At 46.9% G+C, this 10,742-nt stretch overlaps 1 protein-coding gene across 6 annotated transcripts in view; it reads left to right on the top strand.

Annotated features, from left to right (window-relative positions):
• ELP6 (elongator acetyltransferase complex subunit 6) overlaps positions 1-6,725 on the top strand; it is a gene marked incomplete at both ends in the record, with an annotated part of 18,665 nt that extends 11,940 nt beyond the window's left edge. For 3 of the 6 annotated variants that reach the window (XM_080715720.1, XM_080715718.1, XM_080715716.1), the window contains 3 exons: positions 487-688; positions 2,675-2,821; positions 6,597-6,725. In XM_080715720.1, coding sequence (XP_080571846.1) covers positions 487-688; positions 2,675-2,821; positions 6,597-6,725 — 478 coding nt within the window. Of the gene's footprint in view, positions 1-486; positions 689-2,647; positions 2,822-6,596 lie in introns of all 6 variants that reach the window. The other 3 variants (XM_080715721.1, XM_080715719.1, XM_080715717.1) reach the window with 2 other exon arrangements.
• Positions 6,726-10,742: the final 4,017 nt, after the last annotated feature.

Below are 10,742 nucleotides of genomic sequence, written 5' to 3'. Positions count from 1 at the left end.
GGGGGTGGAACCCAGGGGCATTCTACCTCTGGGCTATACTCCCAGACCCATTTTATATTTTATTTGGAAACAGGGTCTCACTAAGTTGCTGAGAGCCTCACTCAGTAGCTGAGGCTGGCTTCGAACCTGTGTGATCCTCCTGTCTCAGCCTCCCAAGTGTTGGGATTACAAGCATGCGCCACCATGCCTGGCTTGGCTTTTTATTCTTTATATTGAAAAGGGTCTTACTAAGTTGTGGAGGGCCTCACTAGGTAACTGAGGCTGTCCACAAACTGTGATCCTTCTGTTTCAGCCTCCCAAATGCTAGGATTACAAGTGTGCGCCACCACACCCTGCTAAGTCTAAAAGTTTGTTATCTGGCCTTTTAAGAAAAAATTAGTTATCACTTGGTTTGGTAATGTACTTCTCCTGGAATGGTCCTGGTGCCTCTAGTCCCAGATAAACATCTAGGGAGAGTTTGCTGGGTGACTTGCCCTGTGTTTCTAGGGAGGCTAGAGCTGGGAACTTGCTACCATTGTATCGGTTTGTGCGGGATGCACTGAAGCCTGAGGACAGTGGGGAGGCTGCGTGGAGGTACCCTGTGCTGCTGGTGGACGACCTCAGTGTGCTGTTGAGCCTGGGCTTGGAGGCAGTGGCTGTGTTGGACTTCATCCACTACTGCAGAGCCACCATATGCTCGGAGCTAAAGGTACTGCTTCCCTGTGTCCTCCAGGAGCTCAGACAGCTCAAGACTTGTCTGCTTTCACTGATCCATTGGATTTCCTTGGGGTTTGGCTTTCCTCTGGCAGGTGAAGTCTTTGTCCACCCACCTTGCTCACCTACTTGCCGTTGCTAAAGAGTAAAGCTCTCATTTGGGCATGGTGGCACATACCTGTAAAATCCCAATACTTGGGAGGCTGGCCTTGGCAACTTAGCAAGATCCTCTTTCAAAATTAAGTCTAGAGTGAACTGTGCAGAGGTAGAACACCTCTGGGCTCAATTCCCAGTACCAAGTTGTTGTTTTTTTGTTTTTTGTAGTACTGGGATGGAACCCAGGGGCATTCTACCTCAGAGCTACACAACCATCCCTATATTTTATTTTTTAGTTTGAAATAAGGTCTCACTGAGTTGCAAGGGGCATTACCAAGTAGCTGAGGCTGTCCTTGAACTGCAATCCTTTGGTCTTAGCCTCCGAAATGCTGGGATTACAAGCGTGCACCACCATGCCTGGCTACTTCAGTACTGAATTTTTTTTTTTTTTTTATGGTACTGGGGATGGAAGCCTGGGGCATTCTACCTCCGAGTTATACCTCCAGCCCTATTTTCTTTCTTTCTTTCTTTCTTTCTTTCTTTCTTTCTTTCTTTCTTTCTTTCTTTCTTTGTTGTCGTTTTGTTTTTTGGTACTGGGGATGGAACCTGGAGGCATTCTACCCTCAGCTCTGTATTTTTTATTCTTTATTTTGAAACAGGGTCTCACTGAATTGCAGAGGGCCTCCCTAAGTAGCTGAAGCTGGCTGCAAACTGCGATCCTCCTGTCTCAGCCTCCCAATGCTGGGATTACAAGCATGCACCACCACTTCCAGCTTGTTTTTTGTTTTTTTGGGTTTTTTTGTTTTTGGTGATACTGGGGGTGGAACCCAGGGGCTTTCTACCTCTGGGCTATACTACCAGACCTATTTGGAAACAGGGTCTCGCTGAGTAGCTGAGGCTGGCTTCGAACCTGTGTGATCCTCCTGTCTCAGCTGCCCAAGTGCAGGGATTACAAACGTGTGCAACTACACCTGGCTTTTCTTTTCTTTTCTTTTCTTTTCTTTCCTTTTGGTGGTACTGGGGTTCCTGGAAACCCTTCTACCTCGGGTTACACTTCCAGACCCATTTTTTTATATTTTTATTTGGAAACAGGGTCTCTTAAGCCAGCGCGGCTGGCTTTGAACCTGCGCGATCCTCCCGTCTCCTCCTGCCATGCATGGGGATTACAAGCATGTGCCACCACACCCGGCTAATTCTTTATTTTGAAACTGGGTCACTTTGCCTGGCTCTACCTTATTTATTTACTTTTTTCCTTTGGTGGTACTACTTTTGGGCCACCCCGTACTCCTGGCCCCATTTTATTTAGAAACAGTTGCTGAATTTGGTCTTGAATCTATGATCCTCCTTTCTCAGCCATCCCAAATACTGAGATTACAGGTGTATGCCACCATACCCAGCTGGAGACTAAGGTAATTTTGAAGACCATAGAGTAAGCTTGGTTTTATTATTTATTTATTTATTATTTATTTATTTATTTTGCAGTTCTGGGGATGGAAATCAGGGGCATTTGACCTCCAAGCTACACCCCCTATCCTATTATGTATTCTTTATTTTGAAACAGGATCTCACTAAGTTGCAGAGGGCCTCACTAAGTAGCTGAGGTTGTCTGTGAACCGCAATTCTCTGGTCTTAGCCTCCCAAATACTGGGATTACAAGTGTGAGCCACCACACCTGGCTCATCAGCTTGGTTTTAGATGAACTGGAAATACAAGTTGATCTTCCTGGTAAAGTGTCCAGTAGATTTGAATTGCCCAGCGAGGCCTTTCTACCTTGGGGCTTGGTTGTAGATGCCCTAGGAGGGAGGTCCATAAGAGGATGTGTGGAGTGGAGGCAGAGAGCAGGCATTCCCTGACCCTGGCATCTCTTCTTTGGTGTCTGATGCAGGGAAATGTGGTGGCACTTGTGCATGACAGTGGGGACGCTGAGGATGAGGAGAATGATGTCCTGCTCAATGGCCTCAGTCATCAGAGCCACCTCGTCTTGAGGGCTGAGGGCCTGGCCACCGGCTTCTGCAAGGATGTGCACGGGCAGGTATGCTGGGGCTGGGCTGGGGCTCACTGAGCAACCAACAGGCTTTGTGCCAGTGCTTTGAGTACAGACCACACAGGGGAGTGTGTCAGGCCTGGAATATGGGCATACAGGCCTAGGATGGTCCTTCAGGTGGCAGAGCACCTCAGAGCTGCGTCCTGTGCCAGACAGTGCTTAGCCTCATGGACTAGGTCACGCTTTCCATGATGGTCCTGTTTGTGAGCAAGTTGAGGTCTCCCAACATGGAGACAGCGATCTAGAGCAGTTTGTGAGGACCTGCTACTGGACGACAGCAGAATCTGTTAGCAGTGCCTCAGTGGGTTTTGTACATACTTCTTTTTGTTTTTTTCTTCTTTTGGCAGTACTGGGGATTGAACCCAGGGGCATTCTACCTTCAAGCTACACCCCCAGCCCTATTTTTATTCTTTATTTTTATTTTATTTTATTTTATTTTTTTTTTGGTGGTATTGGGGGTGGAACCCAGAGGCTTTCTACCTCCGGGCTATACTCCCAGACCTTTTTTATATTTTATTTGGAAACAGGGTCTCACTAAGTTGCTGAGAGCCTCACTAAGTAGCTGAGGCTGGCTTCAAACCCGTGCAATCCTCCTGTCTCAGCCTCCCAAGCGCGGGGATTACAAGCGTGCGCCACCACGCCCGATCTTTATTCTTTATTTTGAAACTGGGTCTGACTAAGTAGCTGAGGCTGGCTTCGAACCTGTGCGATCCTCCTGTCTCAGCCTCCCAAGCGCGGGGATTACAAGCGTGTGCTACCACACCCTGCTACGTTGGCTTCTCTTGACACAGGTGGTTGGAGACCTTGGCCCACATCATTCAGAGGCAAATCTAGTAGATTGAGCAAAGGAGCAAGCTCAGAAATACAGGGTGAGTGCTTACAGCACAGCATGAGGGGGTTCACTGGATGGCTGTGGTCCATCCTCAAGCCTATGCCGCAGGGTCTTCAGTCAGGGCCTTAGCACCACAAATGTCTAGGCTGAGGTGTGGGTGTGGCCCAGTGGTTGAAGGCTTGCCTCACAGCTGGTACTACAATAAAGGAGACAAACAGCCAATCGTGGTGGCGCACGCTTGTAATCCCGGTACTTGGGAGGCTGAGATAGGAGATCACAGGTTTGTGGCCAGCTTCAGCAATACGTAGCGAGCCTTTCCACAACTCAGTGAGACCCTAATTTAAAAAAGGGGGGGGGGGGCTGGGGAATAGTTCATAGGTACAGTAATGCCTCTGGGTAAATCCCTAGTGTAACACACATGCGTGCACACACACAAAATTTAAAAAAAAGTGGGGGGGCCAGGTGTGGTGACGCACACTTGTAATCCCAGCATTTGGGAGGCTGAGACAGGAGGATCTGTGTTCATGGACAGCCTCAGCTACTTAGTGAGGCCCTCTGCAACTCAGTAAGACCCTGTTTCAAGATAAAAAATAAAAAATAGGGCTGGGGGTGTAGCTCGGAGGTAAAATGCCCCTGGGTTCCATCCCCAGTATTGCAAAAAAAAAAAAAAAGCCTGGGGAATAGCTCAGAGGTAGAATAATGCCCCTGGATTCAATCCCTAGTAACACACACACACACACACACACACACACACACACACACACACACAGAGTCTACCTATTTCTTTCTTTCCTTATTTCTTCCTTCCTTCTTTCCTTTCTGTCCCTTCCTTCCTTCCTCCCTCCCTCCAGTCTTCCTGAACTTAAGTGTCAAATCTAAAATTTTTTTACTTATTATTTTTTTGTGGGACTAAGGACTGAGCCCAGGGAAATTCTTTATATTTGCTTTTGAAACAGGGTATCACTAGGGTGATGAGAGTCTCACTACTTGCTGAGGCTATTCCTGAACCTGTGGTCCTCCTGTCTTAGCCTCCCAATTACTGGGATTACAAGTGTGTGCCATCAGACCCAGCTTCAAATGTAGAAATTGTAATGGGTTGATTTCCAAAATTGGTCTAGCCAACAAGTACAGAATCATGTATAGAAAGAAGACCAAAGGGCCAGGCGTGGTGGTGCACGCTTGTAATCCCCGTGCTTGGGAGGCGGAGACAGGAGGAATATAAAATAGGTCTAGGAGTGTAACCTGGAAATAGAGGGGTTTCCAGGAACTCCAGTACCACCACAAAAAAAAAAAAAATACTAAAGGGAAATATATACAAATGCTTTGTGTGTGGGGGTGGGGGTGGGAGGCACTGGTTACTGAACCACCAAGAAGCTAGACCCTCCGCCTTATTTATTTGTTTATTTTTGAAACAGGGTCTCACTAGGTTGATAAGAGTCTCACCACTGTGATCCTCCTGTCTTAGACTCCCAAGTACTGGGATTGCAAGTGTATGCCACCTAGCCGGGCGTGGTGGCGCACGCTTGTAATCCCAGCATTCGGGAGGCGGAGACTGGAGGATTGAGGTTCACAAACAGCCTCAGCTTCTTAGTGAAACGTTCCGCAACTTAGTGAGACCCTGTTTCAAAACAAAGAATATAAAAATAGCCAGGTATGGTGGCTCACGCTTGTAATCCCCGCTCTTGGGAGGCAGAGACAGGAGGATTGTGTAGGTTTGAAGCCAGCTGCTCTGGCTTAAAAGACCCTGTTTTCAAATAAAATAAATATATAAAATAGGTCTGGGAGTGTAGCCCAGAGGTAGAAGGGCTTCCAGGAACCCCAGTACCACCAAAAAAAAAAAGAAAAGAAAAAGAAAAACTAGGGCAGGGGGTATAGCTCGAAGGTTGAATGCCCCTGGGTTCCATCCCCAGACCCGCAAAAAAATGCATAAATACAAGTGTATGACACCATGCCTGACTATTCCTTTATTTTGAAACTAGGCCTCACTAAGTTCACTAAGTTACAGAGGCAGGCTGCGAACCTGTGATCCTTTTGACTCAGCCTCCCAAGTACTGGGAATACAAGTTGGAATTAGAAGTATGTGCCACCATGCTTGGCCAAATGAATGCTTGTGTTTATTTCCCTCATTTTTTCTGAAATGAGCAAATATTACTATTGCAATGAATAGGAACCTTGAATTTTAGCTGGTATTAGGTTTATTCTAAAAGTTTTTTCTAGCCAGGCATGGTGGTACACGCTTGTAATCCCAGCATTGGGGAGGCTGAGACAGGAAGATCGCTGTTTGCAGACAGCCTCAGCTACTTAGTGAGAGCCTTTGCAACTCAGAGAAACCCTGTTTCAAAATAAAAATAAAAAATAGGGCTGGTAATGGAGCTCAGAGGTAGAATGCCCTGGGTTCCCTAGTACTGCAAAAAAAAAAAGTTTTTTTCTATGCTGAGCATGGTGATACATTACTGTAATCTCAGTACTTGGTAGGCTGAGACAGGGGGATTGGAGGTTCAATACCAGCCTTAGCAACTTTGCAAAACCCTATTTCAAAACAAAACAAAAAATAAAAGCTGGGCCTACTGGCACAGTTTTGTAGTCCCAGTACTTGAGAAGCTGAGACAGGAGAATCGCAGGTTTAAGGGCAACATGGGCAAGTAGTGAGATTCTCACCAATTTAGCAAGACCTTGTTTTCAAATAAGAAATAAGGCTGGAGGTGTAGCTTGGAGGCAGAATGCCCCTGGGTTTAATCCCCAGTACCAAAAAATAAGTAAGTGAATGAATGAACAAGTAAATAAAAGGACTGGGGTATAGCTGGGAGGTGTGTGGCATGTCTGACAGTTCTCCTGGAAGCCTCAGTGGAAGGTCCGAGGGCCAAGTGGGCTCAGTGGGGAGCAGATCCCTGAGCTGGCTTACCTGCTTTCATTCTCTTTCTCTCCCTGAAGCTAAAGATCCTTTGGAGGAGGCCATCGAAGTCCATAGCCCGGCAGGACCAGAACCTCATTTACCAGTACAAGATACAGGACAAGAGTGTGTCCTTTTTTGCCAGAGGAATGTCTCCTGCTGTTCTGTGACCTGCCTTAGGGGCAGCTGACGCTACCTTGAACTGTTTTTGGATGTGGAAGACAGCGATGCAGCAAGCTGGGTCTGTGCCTTGCAGTTACATTTCAGGCTGGACCAGGAGAGTTAACTGGGAATGTGAAGGCCCCTGTGCCTTTGTTCTCCGGGCTGTTCGAAAGTAGCAAGGACCTGCTCAGAGAGGCTGGTGTTCAGCCTAGCAGAAGGTCCAGGCAAATGTGAGTTAGCCCCACCTGCCTATTAGGAGCCAGTGAGTAGAATGTTCAGCCGGATTGCCCCATGGCAGGTGTCCAGGGTGACAACCAGGCAGAATGAGTGTCTGGAATAAAGCGAGTTCCCACAGCAAGGCTTGGTGTGGGTTCTTTCTTTTAGGGCTCATCTTCGTCCTGCAAAGGCACGTTCCCTTGAAGTCCAGTGGGGAGATGAGCCTAGAGATGGCCGAAGCACATTCACGGTAGAGCAGGCTGTAGGGAATGGGCCTGGCTCAGAGTGCATGAGTGCTGATGGGCAGTGATGGGAACCAGGGCGCAAGCCTCTGCTTCTCTGGAGCTTGGCCCTGATGTCAGAGTCCCAGCCAGCAGGCCCTGTGTAGGGCACAGGTGTGGATGCTGGTGGTGAGGGGGTAAGGAAGGTTCCTGCTGCCAGTCAGGCTAGTGTCCAGGTGAGGAGCTGGTGCCTGTCTCATCTTTGAAGACTGCGGGAGTTTGGTGGTGGATTGAGAACAGACCCTAATCAGCCCTTCATTAGTCAAGGTCTCTAGAGGGGACACCAGAGATATTTTCTTAAATTGGGTGCAATGTAGCCAGGTGGTACATGCTTGTAAAATCCCAGTAATGGAGAGGCTGAGTCAGGAGGATTGCAAGTTTGTGGCCAGCCTGAACAACCTAATGTGGCCCACCCTCCACAACTAAATGCGGCCCCGTTTCAAAATAAAGAATAAAAAATAAGGCTGGCAGTGTAGCTCAGAGGCAGAGTTCAATCCCCAGCACCAAAAACAAGCAAACAGATGAAACAAAACAAATGGAAGACATTGTTTTTTCTGTACTAAGGAACTTTCATATTTGTGGTTTAATTTTAACTTTTTTTCATTTTTTAGTCTTTGTAGAGAGAAAAAAACTTACTTCCTCTGTCTAAATCAAACTGTTATCCCACTGAAACAGTAGCTCTCTTTATTCTCAAAGTATTATAGACCTGTTTGCATTGGAAAAGTATGAACCTAAGAAAACAAAGTAGGAATTTAATAATTTTTTATTTACACTTCAATATTTACTGTTTGTGATAATGGGAAATCAAACAGTGGGGTAAGGATATTTTACAACTGAGCTACACGCGTAACACTTTTTTTTTTTTTTTTTTTTTTTGCAGTACTAGTGATGGAACTCAGGGTCATTCTACCTTCAAGCTGACATCCCCAACCCTAGTTTTTATTTATTTATTTATTTTTTGCAGGTCTGGGGATGGAACACAGGGGCATTTGACCTCTGAGCTACAACTCCTGCTTAGTTATTCTTTATTTTTTAAAGGGGTTCTTTTTAGCCGGGCATGGTGGTGCACACTTGTAATCCCCGCGCTTGGAAGGCGGATACAGGAGGATCATGCAGGTTCGAAGCCAGCCGCGCTGGCATAAGAGACCCTGTTTCAAAAATATAAAAAAATAAAATAGGTCTGGGAGTGTAGCCCGGAGGTAGAAGGGCTTCCAGGAACCCCAGTACCACCAAAAAAAAAAAAAAAAAAAAAAATAATAAAGGGGTTCTTTTTTTTTTTTTTTTTTTTGATCATTTTTGGAACCGGGGATCAAACCCAGAGCGCCACACCTGCAAAGCAGGCGCTTTGCCACTGAGCTACATCCCGGCCCCAAGTTATTCTTTATTTTGAATCAGGGTCTCACTGAGTTGCAGAGGGCCTCAGTAAGTAGCTGAGGCTGTTCACGAACCATGATCCTTTGGTCTCAGCCTCCCGAATGCTGAGGTTACTTTTTTTTTTTTTTAATTTTTTGTGGGTCTAGGGATGGAACCCAGGGGCATTCAACCTCCGAGCTACATCCCCTTCCCTATTTTTTATTCTTTATTTTGAAACCGGGCCTCACTAAGTAGCTGAGGCTGTCTGCGAACTGCGATCCTCTGGTCTCAGCCCCCGAATGCTGGGATTACAAGCGTGCGCCACCACGCCTGGCCTGAGGTTATTTTTTAATTTTAATTTTTTGAGCTGGGCGTGGTGGCGCACGCTTGTAATCCCAGCATTTGGAAGGCTGAGACAGGAAGATTGCCGTTCGAAGACAGCCTCAGTTACTACTTAGGCCCTTTGCAACTCAGTGAGATCCTGATTCAAAACAGTGAATAAAAAAAAATAGCCGGGCGTGGTGGCGCACGCTTGTAATCCCCGCGCTTGGGAGGCAGAGACAGGAGGATCGCTCAGGTTCGAAGCCAGCCGCGCGCGCTGGCTTATGAGACCCTGTTTCCAAATAAAAAAGTATAAAAAATAGGTCTGGGAGTGTAGCCCGGAGGTAGAAGGGCTTCCAGGAACCCCAGTACCACCAAAAAAAAAAAAAAAAAAAAAATAGGGCTGGGGCTGTAACTTGGAGGTAGAATGCTCTTGAGTTCCATCCCAGTACCACACACAAAAAAAAGATAATTTTTTTTGTGTGTGGTACTGGGGTTCCTGGAAACCTTTCTACCTCCAGGCTACACTCCCAGGCCTATTTTTTATATTTTTATTTGGAAACAGGGTCTCTTAAGCCAGCGTGGCTGGCTTCAAACCTGCATGTTCCTCTTGTCTCTGCCTCCCAAACGCGGGGATTGTAAACGTGCGCTACCACACCCGGCTGACCAAAAGAAAATAATAATAATTTTTATTTTTGTGGTACTAGGAGTGGAACCCAGGGGCAGTCTATCTCTGAGCTACACCCCTTGACCTATTTTATTTTTTATTTTGAGTTTGGGTCTCAATAAGTTGCTTAGAGTTTCAGTACTAGCTGAAGCTGCCCTTGAAGTTCCTGTCTTAGACTCCCAAGTACTGGGATTACAGGTGTGTGCCATCATACCAGGCTTTATTTTTTTGTTTTCGATGTAGTTCTTGTTGAGTTGCCTGCTGAGGCTAGCCTTGCACTCCCATCCTCCTGCTCAGTCTTACGAGTCTCTGAGATTCCAGGCTAGGTGGCACTGTGATTGGCTTATCCATACTTACACTGGAGCAGCACCAGAGTCACCTCCAATTCCAGCCTTGCATTGTGGCTGTTTGCACTTTTTGCATCCCCAGCACTGATCCAAGAACAGAGTTGGTGTCGTCCAGGCAGCCCAGGGTGGGTGTGGGCACTGGGCTGGGGCACTGCCTGTGGAAGGACACTAAGCCAGGCTGGCCAGGGATGGGGCGCTGACCACAGATATTGGGAGCCATCCTACTAGGGTGTGGGAGCACTTGGGTCTGGGACAAGGATGCTGGGGCCTCTGGCAGCTCACAGCCTCTTTGACACCCTGTTCTACAGGCAGATGGATCAAGAGGACACTGTGGGGTGTGCTGAGCTCAGCTCTGACATAATGCCTCAGTTATCATGTCTTCTGCTATTATGGTGCCACCTGTCAATGCCCAGACCAGGACTCAGTCACCAAGACTATTCTCACATATTTTTAACAAAATAGGGCTAGGTACCACAGCCTGTTTCTACCCTTTCAAGACTATCTTTCAGAGCTAGGAGTGGTGGCACACACTTGTAATCCCAGCATTTGGGAAATGGAGACCAAAGGATCATGGTTGGCGGACAGCCTCAGCTACTTAGTGGTTCTCCAGGCTCTGGCTCCTGAATGCTGGGATTACAAGTGTGTGCCACCACCCCTGGCTATTTATTTTTTGAAAGTCTCACTAAATTACAAAGGGTGTCACTAAGGAGCTGAAGCGGGCTGTGAACCTGATTCTGCCTCAGCCTCCCAAGCACTGGGATTACAAGCATGTCCCACCACACCTAGTTTAACCAGGCAACATGCCTTTTATGCATATACATTTTTTAAATTAATTCTTCA

The sequence above is a fragment of the Muscardinus avellanarius genome (assembly GCF_963383645.1).
Source record: "Muscardinus avellanarius genome assembly, chromosome: 18".
Lineage (NCBI taxonomy): Eukaryota > Metazoa > Chordata > Mammalia > Rodentia > Gliridae > Muscardinus > Muscardinus avellanarius.
Note: the sequence above shows the minus strand (reverse complement) of the source record. Positions and strands in the feature narration are given on the sequence as shown.